Genomic DNA, 24,928 nt, shown 5'->3' with positions numbered 1-24,928 from the left:
ACCACCCGAAGACCGGGGTAAATAGCGGAGATATGGAGAAATTTATAAAGAAAGCTGCCGCCACGTATGTCTCCAAGATGACGCCGACGACTCCACGAGTGGTGAGCCAGAGACAGCAAGATGAAGCAAGCACAGCAAGCGGAGGTGAGATTGAATCGGACAACCTCCCGATATCTCACTCATACCTAAAAGAAATACTGTCAACCTCGCTATCCACAGCGCTGGAACCTCTGAGTGCCGACTTAATGGCTATAAAACAAGATGTCTGCCATAAAGGAACGTGAGTAGAATCTCTAGAGGACCCTCATGCAACAATACTCCAGCATCAGGCTGCAGTAACGCAGCGCTTACAAATCTATCAATCCAACCTGAACAACATATATAATGTGATTGAAGATCAAGAAAACCGTGGGAGACGTAATAATTTACGATTCCGTGGAATCCCTGTAATGGTTGGCGCTGGTGATATCCCCAATACAATCGCACAAATATACTTGCAACTTTTAGGCCCAGATTCCGCCCACAAAATGATTCTAGAAAGGGCACATAGAACCCTTCACCCAAAACCGATTCTATCTGAACCACCAAGAGACGCTATCTGTAAATTCCTCAGCTTTTCTGTAAAAGAGGCGATATTATCTAGAGCAAGAGACACCAATAACATCATTTGGGACGGCCACAAAATCTTTGTGTTCCAAGATCTAGCACAATCTACACTGAAAAAAAGAAGAGCACTCAAACCTCTGACAGATCTGCTAAGATCACGCAACATCCTATATCGATGGTCTTTTCCATTCGGCCTCTCTTTTGCTCATGATGGTCGCAGAATTCAATTCTCGTCTTTCAGTGACTTGAGCTCGGTCTATAGACTGCTACAGATCGAATCACTGGCCATCTCTAACTGGGAACCCGTTCAAGAACTCGCTGACCTGCCGGAACTGCTAAGACAAGACCCCTGGGAAAGACAACGCACTCCCAAGTCTACTAGAGATAGAAGAGACAAAAGGAATACTACTCCCAGAAGACTCCCAATAGGAGATGGATATATCTAAACCATACGTAATAGAGACGTCTTTTCTAGCCTAAATCATCTCCTCCAGACATTATAGCTTACTCTTTTAGCACCATCTACCCCCTTTCTTCTCTTCCATCTGTCTAGATTCTACGAGTCTTTGACCTGGTCCTTATTTCTACGGTAGGATGCTGTAACACACTACTGTCCTTTTATTTTATTTTTCTCTACCCACCTATCCTAGTCACTTCTAGTTAAATAATAGAAGCTGTATTTAAAAGGCTATCTATGCTTAGATTAGCCATATGTGTTTTAACCTGTTATTGGTTATTTTGTTCTGATTCTGTTTCTTGTTACAGTGAGTGCTCCCTAACATATATCTCTCCAGAAATGACACAGTGGAGTCCTCATAAATCCCCTTTCGCTTCACCCAGGGAGGCTGAGAATATATATTCTTAATCCACACCTTATGACATACTAAATAGAGCAGAGACATCACCCCTCTGTACGATTATCTAAGTATGGCTAGTCTCAAAATAGTTTCTTACAATGTAAAGGGATTTAATTCACCTTCCAAAAGATGCCAGATTCTTTCACATTTAAAGAAAATGGATTGCTCTGTTCTTCTCATACAAGAGACCCATTTTAAATTTAACCATTATCCAAACCTTTCTTATTCTTGGTTTCCTACCTGGTTCCATTGTGGATCTGACTCCTCGGCCTCCAGGGGTGTAAGCGTGGGTTTCAGTAGAGACTTACCCTTCCAATATTGTCACCATATCCAAGATAGTGAAAGCAGATATATTCTAGTGAAAGGTAAAATAGCCAACCAAACATATATGTTCATTAATAGCTACGCCCCTAATGTAAATCAGATTGGTTGGTTCAAATCTCTCTTCCCAATAATAGAATCCTTCAGGGAAGGTGTAGTTGTCCTGGGAGGAGACTTCAACATTACATTAGAACCCCAATTGGATTCAACCTCTCAAATATCTGCCCTATCCCAGAAAGCTCTCAAAATCATTCACAGAAATCTCCAAGATGCCCACTTGGTGGATGCATGGAGAAACCTTAATGCCTCCAACCGCGACTACACCTTCTTCTCCAATGTACACAGTTCCTATCAAAGATTAGACTATCTGTTCATCTCAAAAGAACACTTACAATTGTGCTAAGAAACCCAAATAGGATCTATTTATTTATCAGACCACTCACCAGTTTTCCTAAAAAAAACTCTGTACTCCCCAACGAGATCCCCGTGCTTTTAAGTGGCGACTCAATGAACAAGTACTATCCACTCAAACTCAGAAGGAGCTAGTGCAAAAAGTGCTGGATGAATATTTCCTATTAAATTCCCTCCCAGAAACCTCCCCCCATGTAGTTTGGGATGCCCACAAAGCTTATATAAGAGGTCAACTCATCAGCATTGGAAAAAAAGAGAGGGCAGCCCAGATCGATGCTTTGTTAGAAGAGATACAAAAACTAGAACTTCCTCATAAACATTCCTTAGTTACCTCCCACTTAACAAAATTGACAGAACTTAGGTAAGAACTTAAAAACCTTCTGAACAAGGCCTCCGCCAAATACTATCTACATTCCCAGTACAAATATTTTGCACACGGAGACAAATTTATGATGAGTCAAATCAAACATAGGAAAGCCCAAAACTACAACTGTAAAATTAGCAAACCAGGAGAAGATATAGCAGTTACAACAAAATAAATAACCCAGCAATTCCAAAAATGTTATCAAGAGCTATATAACGTCTCTCAACATGACCTGAAGAAAGACCCTACCCCATCCCAGAGCCTTGTTGATACCTTTCTTGAGTCCTTAACACTCCCCAAACTGGATAATACTCAGGGGGAATCTCTCCAATCTCCTTTTTACTGGAGAGGAACTATTAGCTGCATAAAAAACCTTCCCAATGGGAAAGCCCCAGGACCTGATGGTCTACCGGCTCTTTGGTATCGCTCCTTCAGTAAATCTCTCATATAACAATCATTCCAAAAGAAGGGAAGGATCCAAGTCAATGTGCAAACTACTGCCCAATATAATTGCTAAATTTAGACCTTAAGCTGCTGGCTAAAATCTTAGCCACTTTTCTATCCATATTCCTGCCCTCCCTGATACATAGGGACCAGACAGGATTTATTAAAGGAAGAAAGGGTCGCGATAACACAGCAAGAATATTAAACGTATTATTCCATGCCAAAAAACATTCACTTCCCCTGGGCTTCTTGAGCACTGATGCCAAATTACTCTAGAGAAATTTGGCCTCCCTAACCCCTTTGTTAGAGCCATCTTTTCAATGTACACTAATGCCTCAGCAACCATTATAGTAAATGATACGTTATCCTCCATGTTCACTATCAAGAATGGCACTAGACAGGGATGTACCCTCTCCCCACTAATCTTTGTCCTAATCATGGAATCACTTCTCCAGGCCATTAGACAGAACGAGAGGATCAGAGGCTTCAGATTGGGCTCCCAAGAACATAAAACTGCCGCTTTTGCGGATGATCTCCTTGTCATAACCTCAAACCCTGAGACCTCTCTTCCTATCAACTATGACCTACTGGAGAAGTTAAGCCCATTATCCAATTTTAAGATTAATGTGAAAAAGTCACAGCTCCTTAGTCTGTGCCTTAAACCCACTATTTGGAGAGATCTTGAGATGAAATCTCCTTTTAACTGGAATGCCCCATATCTCACCTACCTTGGAGTGAAAATAGGGCCCAACCCCCATATATTATTCCAACTCAATTATCTACCCCTTCTGAAATCTATACATGAGCAACTTTCATCACTACATTTCCCAACACTGTCGTGGTTTGGACATAAAAATATGGTAACATCTTTAGTGACCCCTAGACTAAGTTACCCTTGGCAAGTCCTTCCAATCCCAATACCAAAATCATTCTACAACTCCCTAACTAAAAGTATTTGCTACTTCATCTGGGCGGGTAAAGAATCTTGACTATCTATCTCTCTCCTACAGAGACCTAGATCCTCAGGAGGTATAGGTCTACCTAACCCCTCGCTATATGACAAAGCCATCTTTTTGTCTAGAATAATAGATTGGTTTAGACAACCTCCACAGAGGTCATGGGTAGATATGGAAATTGATAATTTCTCGACATCTTTTAGGAGTTTATTACTAGGCCCAACAGACCCTAAAATCCCTCTAGCACAAACCAACCATGTGGTCAGGGCCACTATTGATACTTGGTACTGGTTCCAATCGTCTTCATTAGGGATCCCCCTACCATCCCCGCTGATCCATTTGAGAGACATAATTAGTGCTACCCCACTGGCACTGAGGCAGACTCTCCCTACATATATTCGACAATGAAAACACCAGTACTCTCCTTCTTTGAGAATGGGCGGATATTGGATAGAGATGTCCCTTACATCCATGATCCCGGATTTGAAACCTCATATCCCTCTAATATCCTTTCTCCGAACATTTATATCTAAAAATAATGAGACAAGCACTTCTCACGCCTCTCACCTGGTTTGAAATCTTGATAGCTAGGTCCCCGCCAATAACTAAACCAATCTCAGCCTTTTATAAGGTACTTAATACTCTCCTCCCTTCACCAAAACTAGCCATTATGGGTCTATGGGAACGAGATTTTGATTGCTCCTTTACACCTGAAGAATGCACTAGACTACTCATGGCACCCAACGTTACCTCAAGATCTGTTAGAATTCAAGAAAATTGATACAAGATTCTCTCTAGGTGGTACAAAATGCCCGATATCACTAGCAGGTACGACCAGACAAATTCAGACATTTGCTGGCGTTGTATGAGCGAAAGAGGTTCATATTATCATGTGTGGTGGCTGTGCCCATTAATTCAAAAATGGTGGAAGGAGATCTTCAACAAAAGTAATGAAGTGTGCAAAACGAAAATCCCTATGTCCCCCCAATCAGCATTGTTACACCTATATTCTCGATACTCAGGAGTGGTAATGCTTGTCTCATTATATATAAATGTTCGGAGAAAGGATATTAGAGGGATATAAGGTTTCTAGCTAGTGCCCGTCTTCTAATACCCAGATTCTGGCTCAAACCGAAACTCCCTTCCCTAGAGCAATGGATAGGAAAAGTCGATGATATATATCGGTTTGAAGAAATAGCAGCTTGGGAAAACCGCAATTGCCAAAAACTGGGAACATTTCAGGAATTTCAAGTGTTTGAAGCATTGACCCATCATAACCACACTCTTTCTCACTGATGTTTTCATATACGATTATAATGCGAGACATTCACTGTATTCTTTTGTTAACTCGTATGTTAATTCTAAATGCTGTTACAAAAACTTGATGTATGACTTAAAGCTTTCTAATAAAGCTCTTTTAAAAATAAAAAAAATATGAACCATGCATGGATCTCACATGACTTCTCTGTATCTTCGGCAGAGTAGAGAAGTATAACGGAGGCACCCAGCCATTGTTATACTCCAGTGTACTTTGTGGGTTCTCTTTGCCATTTCCCAATGTTTTGGGGCCTCCACAAACCAAAAATAATAAAAAAAAAGGTTTCTGACCTCCTCAGCCTTTACCGCCTCCTCTGCCTCGTCCTCCACTCGGACCTCCACCTCCTGGCTCAAGATCATTATGTCTTATATTGGCAGAGTGGAAAAGCATACCTGCCGCACCCCAAACAATGGCTGAAGGTCGCACACAGAATTAAACAGACACATAAAAATAAAAAAAAATAAAGAAGCAGTGTTGGACTCTTCTTCCACCTCCTCCACCGCCACGTCTACAGCCTCCTCACCTCCGCTTCCTGTTTTTTTTTTTTTTTTATGTATTTTATTTTAAGTAATTTCCCTATCCACATTTGTTTGCAGAGCAATTGTACCTCTCTTACCCCCATTTGCATCCTAACAGCATTCCGCTGCCTGAGCCGATGAGGGTAAGCGGCAACATTTGTGATAACTGGGACACCTTTAAAACGGAGTTTGATGACTACTGCCTCGCCACAGGGTTAAAGGAGAGGCCTGCAGCAGTGCAGGCAGCCACTCTGAGGAGGGTGATGGGCAGTGAATGCCTCCATGTTTACAAGCATAATCTAAACCTTACAGAGGAGCAAAAGAATGACACCAGAGCCATCCTGGATGCTTTAGAAACTTTCTTCGGGCATTCTAAAAATGTCATATATGAAAGATATATATTTGGCTGCTGCAAGCAAGAAGACTATGGCTATATATGATTATGGCCCTTTGAGAGATGAACTTATTCGTGATAAACTGGTTCTGGATATCATCAATGAAAACACACGCCGCCACTTGTTGAGGAAATTTAATTTGCAACCAGCGCTTGAGATATGTCACACCGCAGAACTTAGTTACAAGCATATGAAAGCTATGGAGCAGGATGAAAACAACTGACAATATCAATGTAGCTTCTTGACAGCAGCACAAGTTACAACACAAGAGTCGCTCACACAACTCACCTGAGCAGAAACCTGTATCATGCAAGTATTGTGGCAGTCTGCATGTACAAGTTAAAGAAAAGTGCCCTGCATATGGGAAATTCTGTACTGCATGCGGTAAGCCAAATCACTTTGCAAGGGTGTGTCTCTCCTGTGACATGAAAGTAAGGAAGCTGCAAACAATTCAGCAATCCCTGATTCTGAGGATGCACAGCTGTTTAGCACTGATATGCTTTACTCCTCGAAATGCATTGGTGCTGTAAACACAAAAGGCACCTCAATTTAAATAATATAATCCAACCTTGTCAGCTGGATTCAAGTGCAACATGTGATGTAATGAGTTTGAAGGACAAAATGAAACTGGCGCCCAAAACACCCCTTCAGCCTAGCAGCACTTTATTAAAGCTGTATTCAGGGGAAATATTGGAATCATTGGGACTTTTCCAAACCAAATGCAGCATACGAGATTGTGTGCACAAATTGCACTTTCAGATTGTGGAAGCTGATCAGAAACCGCTATCATCTGGTTCAACATGTAAGCGCCTGGGACTGCTGCAGTTCACTATTTCTGCTGAGCTTCACAATGTTGATAATCGGCCACTGACAAAACAGCAAATTCTTCATATTGGGCAGACTAGATGGGCAAAATGGTTCTTATCTGCCGACACATTCTGTTTCATGCCTACTGTGATGTATTCGAGGGCCCTGTAGTATCTGTTCCAGGGGAGGTGCGCTTTGAACTTGACCCTGCTATTCAACCATTTCAATGTTCCCCATGGAATGTACCAATAGCTATTAAGCCACAGGTCAAAGCTCAACTGGACAAGTATGAAGCTGACGGACATCTAACCACAGTATCAGAACCCACAGATAAGCAACATGGTGGTTATCACAAAGCCTGTTAAGATCAGAATCTGTATCGATCCCAAGTTCCTGAATATGGCCCTGAAGCGTTCACACTAGCTAATGCCTACACTCAATGACGTTCTGCAAAAATTCCCAAAAGCGCCTATTTTCACACTAGTCGATGCAAGAGATGCCTTTTTACAGTGCAAACTAGATGAAAAAAGCAGTTACATGACCACTTTCTGGACTCCTTGGGGCAGAAAAAGATGGCTTAAACTTCCATTTAGGTGGGGTTTCTGTGGCACCAGAGGTCTACCAGAGTAAACAACATGAACTATTGGGTGTGCTTCGTGGAATTGAGCCAATAGCTGATGGCATTCTTATAGTTGGTTGTGGTAACACTGATGAATAAGCTGAGCGGGACCATGATGAAAAGTTAATAGTGCTACTAGATCATTGCAGACAGGTGATGCTGAGGCTTAGCGTGAATAAATTGCAGTTCAAGGTGCAAGAAGTCAATTTTCATGGGCATATCCTGTCTTCACAAGGGGGTCAGGATATGGGTATAATAGTCTATAGTTTTGTTTGTGATGCCAATTGCAGCTTGCGCAGGGTACTAACACAGGGCCCTTTAAGGTGTTGTAACTCACGTACCAGGTTAGGAATGCCAGAGTGGTGTAATGTCTCTGTGTGGTAGTGGCAATAGTGTCAACGGTGTATCCTACCTGGGTACGGCTGGACTCCTGGATCCTGGCTCACTTGCAATAAAATGAGTGTTGTGCTAGTAGGAGTAATAGAGAAAATTTCTGCAGAAATTGAGATCCAGACCTTAGGTAAAGTTCAAACTTGTCTTTACTGGTTGTAGCTTTCATACAAGCAAGGTACAGCATTAGTCTTTGGTCCCAGCAGGTATTGGCAATGTGTGGCAGGAATATATCTTCTGCTCTATCATGTACCTGGAGCTTTTGCAGGAAACAACATCTGCTTAGTAGCTCTAAACTGTGGCAGGGAGTTGGCTTCTGCACTTTCTATATTCTGCTGTATTGGGACTGACTAGCTGAGGAGGGATATGGCTTCTCCTGGGTCTCTAGTCTCTACTCACAGTTATCACAGGGTATGGTTCTTCCTGGAATTATGGAGTTGTCTTCTTGCTTCTTCCAGCTGAGGCTGAAAGGCTCAGGCTGGGGATGATGATCAATTGTCTCAGCCGAGACAAGATCCTGGCTTTGGTTCCCTATATCTGGGAGCTCCTACACGCACAGCCTTCCCCTAGCAGGGGTGACTGGCACACTAACTTAACTTCCTTCTCCACCCATGACGCAGGATGTGGGCGCAGCCCACTTTTGCTCACAATGGGGGAGCTAAACTGGAATGAACTATTTCAGTTCAGGGACACTAAACTGGCTCTAACTTCTTGCTAACACATTGCTGCCACCTGCTGGTGAACATGGAAATTACATCCATATACATTTAACAAGGTTTTCAATGCACATTTTGTGAGAATGTTATGTGAAATTACATCAGATGACAATGTAAATGTTTTTAACAGATTGTAGTGGGGTAAAAGAGTTTCGTAATATAAGCCCTCGGCTTATGCTTAGGAGGGGAGAGGAACCAGCTCTGGGGTACCCAAATAAGTACAAAGTGCTGCATGTATTACACATATGACATACATAGACAAACACAAAATGGCTACCCTAGGTTCCTGCCCGCATGAGTAGGGTGTCCTAATTAACAGTTTCCCTCTCAATATAACCAGTGAACCAAAGGTCTGCTCTAAGCAATCACTACTGACTGACTTTGAAGTGAGCTCGGTAAACACCAAAAAAAAAAGCATGGGGGTGTCTTTACTCTGTAGTCCCGCCATTATGTAATGAAGTGCCTGCAAATGTAAGGGTGGCTTTATCCTGTATTCCCTTCCCTGCACCAAAGTCAAAATATAAGGCTTAAAACACGATCACTATGGTGACTATGGGTAGCTAAAAGGCTCTAAGGCTTTAGTTCCCATACCTTAGGCAAAGGCTCAGAAGGGGAGATATTAGCGTCTCCATGCATTTCTGGCAGTCCCATGTAACTCCTGGAAGACACACCAGGATGGGAGTTTAGTAGTCCCATTACCAATCCTGGCACATATAACAAACAGGAAGGAGGGGTCCCTTATTCCCCTAGCCGTTACCGAAGCAGCGGGGATACCCTTGCTGGACCTTCCTGGGACTTACCACTTGTCCTACTTGTGCACTATGAGTAGGCCATTGGTATTAACGTCCGCAGAGGCATTCAGCGTAAAGAGAATAGAGCTGTAAAGCAAGGCACACTAGAGTAAGTTGCTACTGCTCTAGCTAAAGGCAAAAGTTAGTGCAGTTTCATAAATAGTGCATAAATTCACAATGCTGCATCTGTAAAAGAGTCCATACAATGGGCACAAGTACTTGAACATTTAGGTAAAATTAGTGCAAGATTAGAACAATATAAGTCACAAAGAGCTCAGGTACACGTTTGAGTCCTTTCTTTGGGTGCAAGCTTTAATGTTGCATAAGTTGTAACAAGTAGGAAAACACAAAAATCTAAAATAATTTGTAATCCAATATGAGGTATGGTTTGGCTGATAGATGGAGTCTATTAAGTCCAGGCACAAATAGATGAGATGAAAAAGGCCAAAATGTCAACAATAAACAGTAGGCAATGTTTCTTACCAGTCAAAATGTGTCCATGGCTTGGCTCCCGTAGTCTCTGTAGCTAAATATTACTTTGAGAATTATCGATAACAGACAGGTGGCACACCCTTTTTGGTCCGTTGGGATCTCCGCAAGGACAATCCAGAGTCTCTGAGGGCTGAAATAGAGTCTGGGCCTTGTGAAGGAGGATCAGCCGACGAACTTCGTCCCATAGACGCAGTGATCTCTGCAACTGGCATCAGGACTTGGATTAGAGGCTGAAAGAACCACTGAAGGGTGTCAAGCATGGAAGGCAATTCTGTTGGAGTCTCACTTTCTGTAAACAATGGCAGCTCAGGTGTTGTATCCTTTTCTATTGGCTCCTAAACAGGTTCCTGTAGGCATTTCTTAAGTCTTTTGCAATATACTCGCTGAGTACCTTTATCCTCTCTCTGGATTTCGTAGACCTCCGATGAGGGGATGGCCACTATTGTATATGGCTCATGCTCCCAGTGACTATCCAGTTTGCTTACAGGGTGATTGTTTTTCAGCCAGATCTGGTCTCCAGACTGTAAGGGCTCAGCATGTGCATGCGTATCAAAGTCCGGTTTTTGTTTTTGTTGAGCCTTCTCTATTTTAGAGTCCACTATTTCTTTGTAGTCCTCCAGGCGCTTTTGATGCTCTTTGACCCACTCAGATTGGGAAAGGAATGCTTCAGAGTCCGGTACAGGGACGTTAAGGGAAAGATCTGCAGGTAGACGGCCATGTCTTCCGAACATGAGGTAGTATGGAGTGTACCCAGTGGAGCAATGAGTTGTATTGTTGCACAGGTACACTAGTTCAGGGAGGAGTAACGGCCATTTGGCCCTCTTGTGAGGTGGCACAGCCTTGAGCATGTTGATCAGTGTCTGCACAGTCCATTTCCCTGAGGGTGGTATGTGGTAGTTCTAATTTTTTTGCAGTTGTACAAGGCACAAAGTTCATAGAATAACTGAGACTCGAATGCAGATCTCTGATCAGTGAGTATCTTGTCAGGACTCCCTTACAGCAGAATTAAGATCTTGCACATGGCAGCGGCTGTAGTTTTTGCAGTTAAGTCCTTTACAGATACAGCCACAGCGAACTTGGTATAGCGGTCTATGATTGTCATAGCATAAACATACCCGGATCTACTGGGTTCCAGCTTCACGTGGTCAATTCCCACGATCTCAAGAGGACCTCTACTGACTATTGGATGAAGGGGAGATCGCTGATCATGTCTTTCCCCTTTTGCCACCGCACAGGTGGGACACTGTCAACACCAGGTTTAAATGTCATTTCTCATGCCAATCCAGTAGAAACGTCGTTTGATGGTGTCTTCCATTTTTTGGATTCCAAAGTGACCAGACTGGTTATGGTACATGTCCATCACCATCTTGGCATCTCTTTGAGGCACCACTATCTGGTAGAGGCGCTTACAGGTGACTGGATCAAGCGTTCTCCTGAGGAGTAGGTCTCTTTGTAGGAAGAGTAGTTTCCGTTGTTGCCAGAGGCGAACTAGCTCTGAGTCAGCTCTCCACCGTCGGATTCTCTCCTGTATGCATCCGCTGTAAAAATAATCCAACAGTTCTCCAATGGCTCTGCTCTCTGATTGTAGTTTAATCCAGAGTTCTTTCTCAACTGGAGGTGAGGGGTCACAGGTCTGTGGAAAACAAGTGACTTTAGAGGTTGGGAGCCTGGTGTGTAGGGCCTACTGCCGGGCAAATCGGGAGTAGAATATTGGCGTTTCCACATCTAACCACTGCTCATCAGTAGAAATTGGTTCTTTCTGGGCAGGTAGTCTAGACAAAGCGTCGGCATTGTCATTAGATTTTCCAGTCCAGTACTTAATGGTGAAGTTGAAGTTCGCCAGTCTAGAGGCCCATCTTTGTTCTAGAGTTCACAGACATGCAGTGTTCAAGTGAGCTAGCGGATTATTGTCGGTGTAGACCGTGAAAGGTGTAGCAGCTAGGTAGTCCTTGAATTTCTCAGTTACAGCCCAAACCAAGGCTAAAAACTCCAGTTTGAACAAACTGTAGTTATGATAATTCCGCTCTGGCTCTCTTAAAGATCTGCTGGCATAAGTGATGACTTTCTTACTTGTGTCGTCAATATAGAGGCAAAATGGTAGGCTGTAATCAGGATAACCCAGGACTGGAGGTTCTGTAAGTTTTTCTTTCAACAGTTGGAAAGCAGCTTCTCTCTCTTCATTCCACTCCACCAGTATTTTGGAATTCTGACATCCTTTAGGGTGACCTTCCACAAGCTCCTGGATAGGTTCCGCAATCTGAGAATCTGAGCAAAGTGCAGGATAGCAACTTGCAAATCCGAGGAAGCTCTTGACCTCTTTGACTGTATTGGGAGCTGGCAAGCTTTGTACTGCAGCTATCTTGTCGGGGTCCGGTCTCACACCTTCCGCACTCACAACAAGTCCCAGATATTTCACTTGGGGCTTCAGTAAGTGGCACTTTGACGGTTTCACTTTCAGTCCATGTTGGGTCTGAGTCTGGAACATTTCTGCCAGGCACTGTAAATGCTCTTCGTAGGTCTTAGAGTAGATGATCACATCATCCAGGTACAACAATACACTCTAAAAAATTTTGTGTCCAAGACATCTTTCCATGAGTCTCTGAAATGTCCCAAGGGGGTTGCATAACCCAAAATGGCATGGTGTTGAACTCAAACAGACCCATTGGGGTGGCAAAAACTGTTTTTTCTTTATCTTCTGCTGCCATGGGGACTTGCCAATAGCCACTGGTTAGATCCAGAGTTGAAAAGTAAGCAGTGGATCCCAGAGCTGGGATCTTTAATTCATGGCAGGGGGTATGCATCCTTGTGCGTAATGTTGTTGATCTTACGGTAGTCCACATAAAAATGGATGGTTCTATCCTTCTTCTTACTAGGACTAAGGGGGCAGCCCAGGAGGGGCTGTGACTATCCTGGATGACATTAGCCGTCTTCATATCCTGCACCATCTTCTTCACCTGCTGGTACATGGCAGGAGGGACTGGTCGATATCTCTCCTTGATTGGAGGATGAGTGCCGGTTGGAATGGTGTGCTATATTAAGCGAGTCTGACCATAGTCCAGAGAATGTTTGCTGAAGACTTGATGGTGTTGCTTGACTAAGTCCAGCATACCGTTGATCTGCTTGGCAGAGGTTGTAGTATCCCCGATGTGTAGTTCGGCCCTCCAGGGCTGTTCTGGCAGGTCTTTGGCTTCCTCCACTATTTGGAGTGCTTGTTTCTCCGCAGCAGTGGGATAATCCAGAATATCCTGCTGACGGATGTGGTCTAGGCAGGCCACTGGATAGTGCTTTTTTAATTTCCCAGCTTCATCACTCAGATTGACTAAGCGTATGGGTACCTTTCCTTGGGACACAGTGGCCACGCTCCTAGTGACCAGGACAACAGGGTGATTCTGAAGATGTATTGGTTCCACCCACTCTGGGGTGTTATATTTGCATGCAAATGCTTCCATTATTATCTATATGGGCGGGACTCCATTACAGCTGAGACTGACCACAAATCTCAGCCATATTCAAGCCCTTTTTGTGTTGTCCCAAGCATTTGCAGAGCATGATGCTTACATTGCAGCATTACAACCTCAATGTTGTCTATAAGCCAGGAAGTGAAATGTATATCAGCGATGCTTTGAGCAGAACGATGTTGGATAATGTGGCACCTGGAGGTGAGCACAAGCATCAAACAATTTGTTTGCTGCAACAGGAACACATTTTCTTTGCCGACATAAATCAAGCATCAATCTTAATGTCACTGCTCAGCGTCTGCAGCAATTCATACAACACACTGACGGTGACGCAAAGTTACAAGTTCTGAAATCTGTTGTCTTGAGTGGATGGCCAGATGATAAAGTACCAATTCCTGCAACTCTACGGGAATATTGGTCCTTCAGAGATGAGATCAGCATACAAAATGGTTTCTTGTACAAAGGCCCAAGGGTCATAGTGCCTAAATTGCTGAGTGCGGAAATATTATCACGAATACACTCTAGCCACATTGGAGGTGAAGCATGCTACAGACAAGCTTGTGATACTCTTTACTGGCCTAACATGCAAGGTGAAATCAAAGATTTTGTAAGTAATTGTCCCATCTGCAATGAATATGCCCACTTCCAACAAAAGGAAACTATGATGTCGCACGAGATACTGACACGTCCATGGCAGATCAGTATGGACTTATTCAACTATGCAGGCAAAGAATACCTGATATTAGTTGACCACTATTTGGACTTTTAGGAAATAAAGTGCAAGTGCTGCCAAAAATTACAAGGAAGAGGTACTCCGATACAACCTGTATATCACATAATGGAGGGCCTCATTCACATTGTGGAACAATAGTTCAGGTAGTGGGACTCCTACACTCATAAAGCCTTTGCACTAAGTGAAAGGGCTGCCAAAAATGACAAGAAACCGGCAATCCAAAACACCCTTTCAGTGGCGTAGCTTGAAATGACTGGGCCCCACAGCATATTTTTGAATGGGGCCCCCCTCCCCCAGCAATTTTTTCGCAACCCCTTCCTTTCATGCCGCACCCATTCCTGTGGCTAGTAAAGATCGCTCTCTCAGACCAGGCCCGGCAGCTGTTCCATCCGTTTTATACACTGTCTATACTGTCATTATATATAATTTCATTGTGTAATACTGTTGAGGGGGCCCTGACAAAATCTTTTAGTCCTCCTCCTCCTGGATGGGCCCCTTCGGGGTCAGGGCCCCAAAGCAGCCGCTTCCCCTGCTTTCCCTATAGTTACGCCCCTGCACCCTTTGTTACACATAAAGGAGGGCATCATACACACCCTTGAAAAATTATGATTGATGGCCTGCTGGTGGCCCTCAAAATCATTTGGAGCAAGGGCCTGCTGATCTGACCATCTAAAACATTAGGGGCCAGGGCCTGCTGCCGCATTTGTAACTCTAAATAACCTCTGGGCGATTGCACGTCCTCGTGACTAGCGACAATACATTTGGATGTCTGCCCCATCAACTTTAGAGCTTCTTTTCTGTGCCTACCATGGTGATTCTGCGCCTACCACGGGTAATGGGAAATCAGGGTTCGATGTAGGAGAGGGAGCCTGAGAAAGGGCTACCACATCCAAGGAAGGTCAATGGCTTAAATCTAAATGGCTGTTGTTGCCTTGCCTCTTTTTTTTCCTAATTGTGAACCACCCAGAGAGGGTGGGTCAAGTTATTAAAGCACAAGAATCCAAGGAAGGCAGTAGGTGCATACCAATTACCCACTCCTGACTCGGGGAGGTAGTGACAATAAATAATAATACAGTACTCCTAAGCGGCCCTGCTAACGGAAAAGTGTACTCATTCCAATAAAGAGGATCTATTGGAGGGCAAGTCTTGTGCCAGCAGCCAACTTGCTCCCGACTTCCACAATGTTTACCCAGTGTGCCATCATGGTGAGGATTGTGTTGACCAGACTCTTGGCTACTGAGACTGGACTTGTAGGTGAGGGCCTTGTGCTGCTTTGTTGATTCTAGGCAACTTCTAGGCGATCGCATGTCCCCGTGAAGGCGACAATCCATTTTCGATGTCTGCTCTATCAACTTTGGAGCAATTTTTCAACAAGGACCTTATGTTATAGCACCGTCTTGCTTGTCCTCTCCACCAGAGGAATGAGAGATGAAAGTTATTTTTGTAGCGGGGGTCGAGAAGGGTAAACACCCAGTAATCTGTGTTATCTAAAATGCATATAACGCGTGGGTCGTGGGAAAGGCAGCCTAACATGAAGTCAACCATGTGTGCCAGAGTAACAACAGGCAAGACTTCGCTATCGTCATCAGAAGATGAGCTGACACTGTAAAATATTATATGCAAGGGCCTGCAGTTGAGCTGACCCTGTAAAACGTTATATGCAAGGGCCTGCAGTTGAGCTGACCCTGTAAAAGATTTTAGGTGAGGGTCTGCAGGTGACCTGACCCTGTAAAACATATGCGAGGGCCTACAGGTGAGCTGACCCTGTAAAACATTATATGCGAGGACCTGAAGTTAAGCTGACCTTGTAAAACATTATATGCGAGGGCCTGCAGATGACATGACCCTGTAAAACATTATATGCAAGGGCCTGCAGTTGAGCTGACCCTGAAAAAAAAATTATATTCGAGGGCATTATATGCTACAAATAAGAATGTTGATATGATGAAAGAGGAGGAGGAGGATGAGAAAAGGAAGATTTAACCACATATCCCTTTTTATGGTGGAAGGGGTGCATGGGAATACAGTGTATTTCGTACATTAAACAACACATTTAAAGTGCCTTTGTTCATCTGCTTTCCTCTGGTGGAGTCGAGAAGTCTGGGGCAATCCAGGGCTTGTTCATTTTTATAAGAGTCACCCTGTCAGCATTTTCAGTTGACAGGCAGATACACTTATCTGTTATAATGCCACCAGCAGCACTAAATACCCGCTCAGACAAAACGCTGGCCGCAGGGCAAGCCAGCATCTCCAAGGCGTAGAGTGCCAGTTCGTGCCATGTGTCCAGCTTGGACACCCAGTAATGGTAAGGCGCCGAGGGATCATTGAGGATGCTGACACGGTATGCTATGTACTCCTTCACCATCTTCCAAAATTGCTGGCGGGGTGTCATGAAACTGTCCCAGTAGGAATATATCAGGATACACTTAAGGCGCAAAATACACCGGCCAGGACACTCGCATGAAGAGTAGAAATTTTCTTCTTCTTTATTGAGTTTTTTTCTTTTTATGTCAATAAAATAACAAAACAACACATTTCGGGGGTACTAAAGCCCCTTTCATCAAGTTAAAAAGACTCAATGCTTTCTGTTGCACTAATGCAAATATTTATAGTCAAACACAAATGAGCATCATGGGGCTGCCCAGGGGGAGGAGCGTTTCCACCTGTGCTCCCAACTTTGCATAAACTTTATTTTAATAACAAAATAGGGATCAGACCAGAGTCCATACTTTGAACCCCTGTAGAGATGCTCCCTTTGTACATTATAGTTAAAAACGCACATCTCTATAGTCCCTAATCGAATGCAGTTATCACCCTCTATGTAGGTGAAAAAAACACACAGAGTGGATCATGTGGCTGTGGTCACATAATTCATTGCCATAGCGGCCAGACACGCTGCTGGTAGATTGCGATCCAGCTCGTGACTAGGTGCATCTCATGTGATCACATATACAGTGGTCACATGGTGCGCATCCCCGGGGTTGGAAGCGCCGATCAGTGCTCCATCTGTGGCTGGCCTCGGTTGACTTATTGCTGGAGATACATGTGTCTAGCTCCTCATAGGTCACAGAGGGGTCACATGGGGCATTAGTATAAACTAACACATGAAGGATATAATATCTAGGTTGGATCTTCATGCAAATTAATATTACTATTTTCCAGTACTGATACAAATATTAAAATAATATATAAAAAAACATATATATATATATATATATATATATATATATCAATAGAAATATATATTAAGATGGCACATTTTAATATATACATATATGGATGTATAAAAATTAAAATAGAACTAAAGATAATAATAATAATATTAATCCCTTAGGGACTTAGGGCGTACCAGTATGCCCTGTTTCCTGAGTCCTTAAGGACTCAGGACATACCGGTACGTCCTAAGTTTGAAAGAAGATTGCGGCGCGGCGGGGGTTATCCTGTCACAACGCCGGGGGGTCATTTGACACCCCCGTATCGGTGGTCGCCGCAAACTGCAGTGGGCAGCAGGTTTGCTGCTTTTACCTGGTGCGGCGGCGGCGGTGGTCAGCGGTGCCATCGGGTCCCCATGCAGGTGTTGGTGGGACCCGATGGTATGGAAGGCAGCTCGATGTCTAAGGAAGGCATGTTCCATACTGATACTGTCCCCTTTCCAGATAAAAATAAGGTCATCTATATAGCGTTTAAAAAAAATGATGTTATCAGACCAATAGTCTGTTTGATAGATGTGGGTCTCTTCAAAAGCACCTATAAACAGATTGGCGAAGCTCGGCGCAAAGCGCGTACCCATCGCGGTACCCCGTATCTGTTTGTATACTCGATTCTGGAAGTAGAAGGCATTATGTGTCAAAATAAAAACAATGCTCTTAAAAATTAACTTTTTTTGTTGTGTGGGCATAGACTTATCTTGGTCCAAGTAACCTGTTACACATTTCACTTCCAGTTTGTGTGAAATGTTAGAGTAGAGGGATGATACATCAAGAGTAAGCCAATTATATGAATCGTCCTACTCTATACTTTTTAGTTCTTTTATCAGGGATGTGGAATCTTTTATGTATGATTTCAAATTCACTACATGTTTGTAAAAACAAATCTATGTAGTGCGATAAGTTGCGATTCAGAGAACATACTTCTGATATGACTTCAGTTATTGAGACACCGGCAGGGGGGACTACGGCATCCAGGTTGTTTTGCTGACTGTTCTCCAAATTAATTCTGTGTAAATGTCTTATGAATTTTTGATCAATTGATGAAATTATAAAGTATTTATATATTTTTAATTGGGCATTCTATGGTTGTTTTTTAGCAACACTTTTAGGTTTATTCTGATATAATAGGCCTTCCCGGCAGATTCTCCAGGTCCTTATGTATTTTCGGGAGATGGTAAAAAGTGGCCAACATGGAGTCTACAACCTTTAAATATTCCATTTATTTTTTGTCGAAAAAGCTAATTTAATTAATAGATGGAATTCCTCTAGAACTTGTTTAGAGGGATCATCTTTGAGAGGGACGTAGTAGTCTGTGTCCGATAGAATTCTCAATGCCTCTCTAATATAGTATGCTTTGTTTTGTATAACTATACCGCCTCCCTTATCTGCATTCTAGATGACTATATTTTTATTTTCTTGGAGATTTTTTAGGGCTGTCTTTTCTCAAGATTTTTAATTATGTTTTGTGGTTATTTTCCTGAATTCATCAGCTACGACAGCATAAAACGTGTCAATGAAATTCCCTTTGTGATGTATGGGGTAAAAATTTGAAGATGGTTTGAGGCCTGAAGGGAGGCTCATTTTCGGGTGCTGGTCCTTGTCATCTGTCTGCACTTTATTTTATATCTTTCTCAGACTGTTCTATGATCTTAAAGTGTCTCTTGATTGTCAGTTTTTTGATGAATTTGTTCAAATCCAGAAAAAGGTCAAACTCGCAGATTTTTGCTGTGGGACAGAACAAAAGGATTTTTTGGAGAAGAGAAATTTCATTCTTAGTTAGTTGATGGGAAGACAGATTGTAAATGCACGAAATGTAAGTTTTATCAGAATCCATCTCATTAGATTTTACTGTTTTTTATTTTGTTTCGACCGCCTCTACACCCTTTTCTGCATTTTTTCTTTTTGCCGGTTTCCGTCCATAGTTCTGGTACTTGGACTGTCCATGATTGGATATATTCCAGTAGGGTGTATCAGTGGGGGAAGGGAGAAAAAAGAAATAGAAGTTGATGCACCTGCAATTGGGTAAAGTTCGGTATTGTTCATGCCCATATTCGTCTATTCCATATTTGGGCTCTTTTGTTGTCCCTGTGTGTTGCAGGAATTTTAACCAAAATTTTATGTTATCTGTGGAAAAATTCATTCTATCTCTAGCTAATTTATTACTCTTTTTTTTTTAATAAAAACTCTTTCTCATATGTTAATATTCTAGTTGTTATCATACGGTCAAATTTTGTAAAAATGCACATGATTTATATTTCAACATTTCCTTGTAACTTTCCTGTATTTTGCAATTAAGATTTGTATATAATGCCCTTCTTTTTTCAATCAGCCTCATCATTAGGCCTCTTGCACAGTCGAGAAAATAGAGGTCCCAATCATGACAAAAATTGTGATCCTCTTTAAATGAGGTCTCGAAACGTAGTCTGAGACCGCGAGGAACAATGTTCTCTTAGATATAAATGTCCAGGAAGGTTGCGTCCATATGATGCTCGATTTCCCAGGCCTTAGAGAGTGTTGCCCTGCCTCTGTTGTAACTGCTGTGTGTTCCCCTTGTCTCCCTCCTTGGTTGCCCAAGGAACTACGGGCTCTGCCACCAGCGTTGTCAGATGGAAATCTTTGGAGCATTTTTTTCAACAAGGACCTTCTGGTATTGCACCATTTTGCTCATCCTCTCCACCTGAGCAATGAGAAATGAGAAGTTCTCTTTTTAACGGGGGTCGAAAAGTGTGAGCACCCAGTAATCTGTGTTGATTAAAATGCGTATAGCGCACTGTTCACGGGAAAGGCAGCCTAACATGAAGTCAACCATGTGTGCCAGAGTACCAACAGTCAAGACTTCGCTGTTGTCATCACTCTCATTCTCCTCATCCTCTTCTGCCCAACCATGCTGAACAGATGGAATTAAACTTCTTTGGATACTACCCTCTGTAGCGGAGGCAACCGTCCCCTGCTGCTCCTCCTCCTCTTCATTGTCCAATTCACGCTGACAAGACGGAAGGAAGGTGGTCTGGCTATCACCCTGTGTAATGTCTTCTTCCCCCATCTCCACCTCTTCCACGTGCAAAGTGTCCTCCTTAATTGTGAGCAGTGAGCGTTTGAGAAGACACAGAAGTGGGATGTTTATGCTGATAATAGCGTTATCGCCGCTTACCATCTGTGTTGATTCCTCAAAGTTTCTTAAAACCTTACAGACGTCAGACATCCATGCACACTCCTCACTTCTGATTAGCGGAAGCTGACTGGAAAGGCGACGACCATGTTATAGCTGGTATTCCACTACTGCCCTCTGCTGCTCACAAAGCCTGGCCAACATTTGGAACGTGGAGTTACAGCGCGTGATCACGTCGCACAACAGCTTGTGAGCTGGCAAGTTAAAGCATTGCTGCAGCGTTGACAGACCGACTCAAGTGGTCGATGACTTGCAGAAATGTGCACACAGGCAGTGCACCTTCACAAGCAGCTCAGGCAAATTTGGGTAGGTTTTGAGAAACCATTGAACCACTAAGTTTAAGACATGGGCTAGGCTTTGGATGTGTGTGAGCTTGCCGAGCTCCAAAGCTGCCACCAAGTTACGGCCATTATCAGACACAACCATGCCTGGTTATAGGTGGAGTGGCGAGAGCTACAGCTCAGTCTGGTCTCTTATTCCCTGCAACAGCTCTGCGGCGATGTGCTGTTTGTCCTATAAGGGCACATGTGACATTTCAGAACGGCACAACTCGTAAAATAGTGGCGGCTGGAGACAGAGTACCATGGAAGGCCTCAGTGTCCACAAGCCTAAATGGCAACATTTCCAGGGCAAGTAATTTTGAAAGGTGCACATTTAATGTTATGGCCTGTGGGTGGGTGGCTGGGTATTTGTGCTTACGTTCAAATGCCTGGGGTAATGACATTTGGACGCTGCACTGGTACAGGGAAGTGGATGTGGTTGCTTATGGTGCTTGCTAAGACCCACATGCCGGGCAGGAGGCATCCTCGCCTGCGCCTTTGACAGGTGATTGGCCAGCATGTACCATAGGGGAATAGGAGGTAGTGTTGTGAATTCTCAGACACAGATTGTGGACCCAGACGTTAGTCCCACTTATTATGGTGCTTGGATGCCATGTGGTGGATCATGCTGGTGGTGGTGAGGTTTCTAGTGTTCACATCCCGGCTCATTTCGGTGTGGCACAGGTTGCAAATTACCATTCTTTTGTCGTCCGCACTTTCCTCAAAAAAGCGCCATACTGCGGAACACCTACCCCTTGGCAAGGGAGAATTACTCAAGGGGGTGCTCCGTGGAACATTTGCGGGCCTGGTTGGTGTGGCCCGTCTTCTCCCTTTTGCCACCCCACTGCCTCTTCCAGCCTGTTGCAGTGCTGCAGATCATTCACCCTCTGTGCTGCTGTCCTCGCTCGGCTTTCCACATTCCCAGGTTGGGTCAGTGACCTCATCGTCCACCACCTCCTCTTCCACTTCCTTTTTCGGATCATACTCTTGATTTGTTGACCTAACCACAACCTCAGTGATTGACAACTGTGTCTCATCCTCTTCATCAACTTCTTGAGACAGTAATTGCGGTTGACTTATTGGAAACTGTGTCTCATCATCATCCACCTCATTAAACACCAATTGCCATTCCCCACCATCATGTTCTTGTGACTGTGGATGCTCAAGAGGTTGGAAATCAGGGCACAAGATCTCATGTTCCTCTTCAAGAGTGCTTGGCGAGAGGGCCAAATCAAGTATTGGCGATGAAAAGAGAGCTTCGTAATTTCCGAGTGTATGATCACTTGTTTGTCCAGACTCTCCATGGTGAAAGGAAGGAGGATCAGGAATAGGATTCTGTTGACCAGACTCTTGGCTACTGAGACTGGACTTGGTGGAAGACAGGGTGGTGCTTAACCGACTGGAAGCATTATCTGCTGCAATCCAACTGACCACCTGGTCGCACTGGTCTGACTTCAAGAGTTTTGTTCTGCGATGCCCTGAAAACTGAGACATGAAGCTAGGTATCGTGGATTATTATTTTTCTTGTGCTCTGGCAGCAGGCACAGTTTCAACGCGCCCAGGGCCACGGCCTCTGCGTGAATCATTAGCATAACGGCCACTTCCCTTTCCCTTACTGCTTGCCTTCCGCATATTAAATGTTATATGCATGCTTGACACACAAGATGTGGCACGGATGTCACAGTTCACAGAAAGCACAGTATATGGAAAAAGTACTTAAAAGTATGGCAAAAGGAAAATAGATTTCACTTATATTTTTCCTATCTCTGGCCCTGACACACAGACGGTATTGGACAGATGTCACAAGTCACTGATAACACCCTCTATAGAAAAATTATTGAAAATGATGGAAAAAATATATTAATTTTCTGTTATATTTCTCCAATCTCTGGCCCTGACACACAGAAGGTATAATACAGATGTCATTAGTCACTGCAGACACCCTCTATAGAATAAGTATTGAAAATGCTGGACAAAAAAAATGGTACTCCAGCTATAAAATACTGCCACCCTGCCACCGCACACAATAGTACTTAAAAGGACTTTTGGTCTTTGAAACATTTTTCTACTGAATTGATTGCGATCAGACTCCCTACACTCTCTGGCCCTTCTGAAGCGCAGCTCTCCCTGACTACAAATGAGCCGAACCCGTGTCATCGGGTGCTATATAACACCCAATTACGTGTTACGGACAGCAAATCACTGTAATGCCAGTACTTACCTGCACGTTTATTGGCTGCATAGCAGCCGTGAAACGTGCGGGAAGGAGACTCGAGCATGGCGCTCTTGCACATGTGGTACTCGGTCGAGTACCGCCATGTGCCGAGCATAGCGATGCTCGAACCGAACAGCAGTTCGGCCGTGTATGCTCGCTCAACACTAGTAGACAGCCCCAGGCTTATCATGCACTTTATCCGCCCCTGCGCCTAAGCCACAGTAACCTCACGTAAGGCCAGTGTTCATGTTGTCACAAGTGTTCATAATGCCTAGATGCATTACTTATCACTTTGGTAATGTATTTGATAACAAAGTAACTATTAAAAGCGTGCCACCTAATCAGAGTTTTATATTGGCTTAGTTGAAATCTTGGTTTGAACATTCTTTGTCTTATTCCAGCTGCAGCTATCAGTGTGTCTTGTATAATTGGCTTGCGACTATGGAGTCCAAATCCAAACCAGTTAGCAGTATTTTTCATTTTTCCTGCTTTGTGGAGTATATCTGATGCCATCTGTCAGACACTTCTAAATGGTAAGTAAATATTGTTTTAATGTATTAAGCATGCATTAATATATTTTATTTAAATGTTTACATGTAAATTATCTTCGGACCCCAAAACACAATGCAGTGCAGCCAGGGTTTCCTGGGCAGAGAACATTTTTATTTATTTAATATTTTTTGTTAAGATTCTGAAGCAGCCAATAACCCACTCTTTTAGTGTTTTGGTTGATTCACAGTATTGCCTAATTTACGTCTTTTAATTAAGTTTTCTTTACATAATTTTGGAGGTAGTACAGCTGTTCGAGAGGTTTGCTTTACAGAAGGAACCTAGACAGGTTTGCTTTACAGAAGGAACCTAGACAGGTGTGGGCATGCTCTTGCACATTCTGTAGTCACTGTGCAAGGATAGTTCCTATGTTATTTATTTCCAGCTTTGCAGTAAGTTTGATATTGATGATAATGCAGTGAATGCAGACCCTGCCCCCAATGTACACAACACAAGCTGTAAAGCGAGAGGATGTGTTGGCCTATTGTGAATACTCACGGTGAAGCGTTTCCAGCAAGGTGCTGCTACTCAAGGTAGGATGGAGGCTGCTCTGGGGCTTGCATGCTGTGGGCTGGGGCATGTGCTGGTCGAGTTTACGAGCGGAGTTAAGGGTTGGCGGTGACATGCAGTTATAACTTACCGGTCTCATGCAGCAGTGGAGTTACGGGGCAGCCAGTTAAGTTTTTATTACTTAGTACACGCCGGCAGCTGATATGAGGTATGGGCACCATCTGCTGGGCATTTGTGGTATTTCAATTCTCAGCTCAGCCAGCATCTCCAGTTACTGCCTATCACATTGTAATACAGATATATTGTGTACTAGCAGAAGGACCCGGCTTCACACGGGTTTATTTCATCTACGGATGTAGCAGGGTTAACACACATGCTTTATGAGACATGTTATCTAAACTAAATGCAACTAGATGCGCTAAGCAATTGCTTTTCAATGGATTTTGTTTCAAGATAACGCGATGAGTTAAGAAATTTGAGTTAAGAGTGTGTGTGTTACTCCTGCTACAGCTGTATTTCATTTTATATTTCCATGTGTCGTAAAAAGCTATCAACCGTGTCCCCCATAACAGTGACCTCTATAGTACCCGCCCCTTTAACAAAGACCTCCACACTACCTGCCCCTTTTAACATTGACCTCCAAAGTGGCCACCCCTTTAGCATCAACCTCCACAGTGCCTGCCCTTTTAACAATGACCTTCACACTGCCCGCCCCTTTAACAGTGCCTTCCCCTTTAACAGTAACATCCACAGATCCCAA

At 43.5% G+C, this 24,928-nt stretch overlaps 1 protein-coding gene across 1 annotated transcript in view; it reads left to right on the top strand.

Moving 5' to 3' along the window:
• The window catches only part of LOC122935109 (protein unc-93 homolog A-like), a 339,330-nt gene that overhangs the window by 169,760 nt on the left and 144,642 nt on the right, over positions 1–24,928 (top strand). The window contains exon 7 of the mRNA XM_044290869.1: positions 23,511–23,642. Within this exon, the coding sequence (XP_044146804.1) occupies positions 23,511–23,642 (132 nt within the window). The remainder of the gene's footprint in view (positions 1–23,510; positions 23,643–24,928) is intronic.

The sequence above is a fragment of the Bufo gargarizans genome, chromosome 4 (assembly GCF_014858855.1).
Source record: "Bufo gargarizans isolate SCDJY-AF-19 chromosome 4, ASM1485885v1, whole genome shotgun sequence".
NCBI classification, from domain to species: Eukaryota; Metazoa; Chordata; class Amphibia; order Anura; family Bufonidae; genus Bufo; species Bufo gargarizans.
Note: the sequence above shows the minus strand (reverse complement) of the source record. Positions and strands in the feature narration are given on the sequence as shown.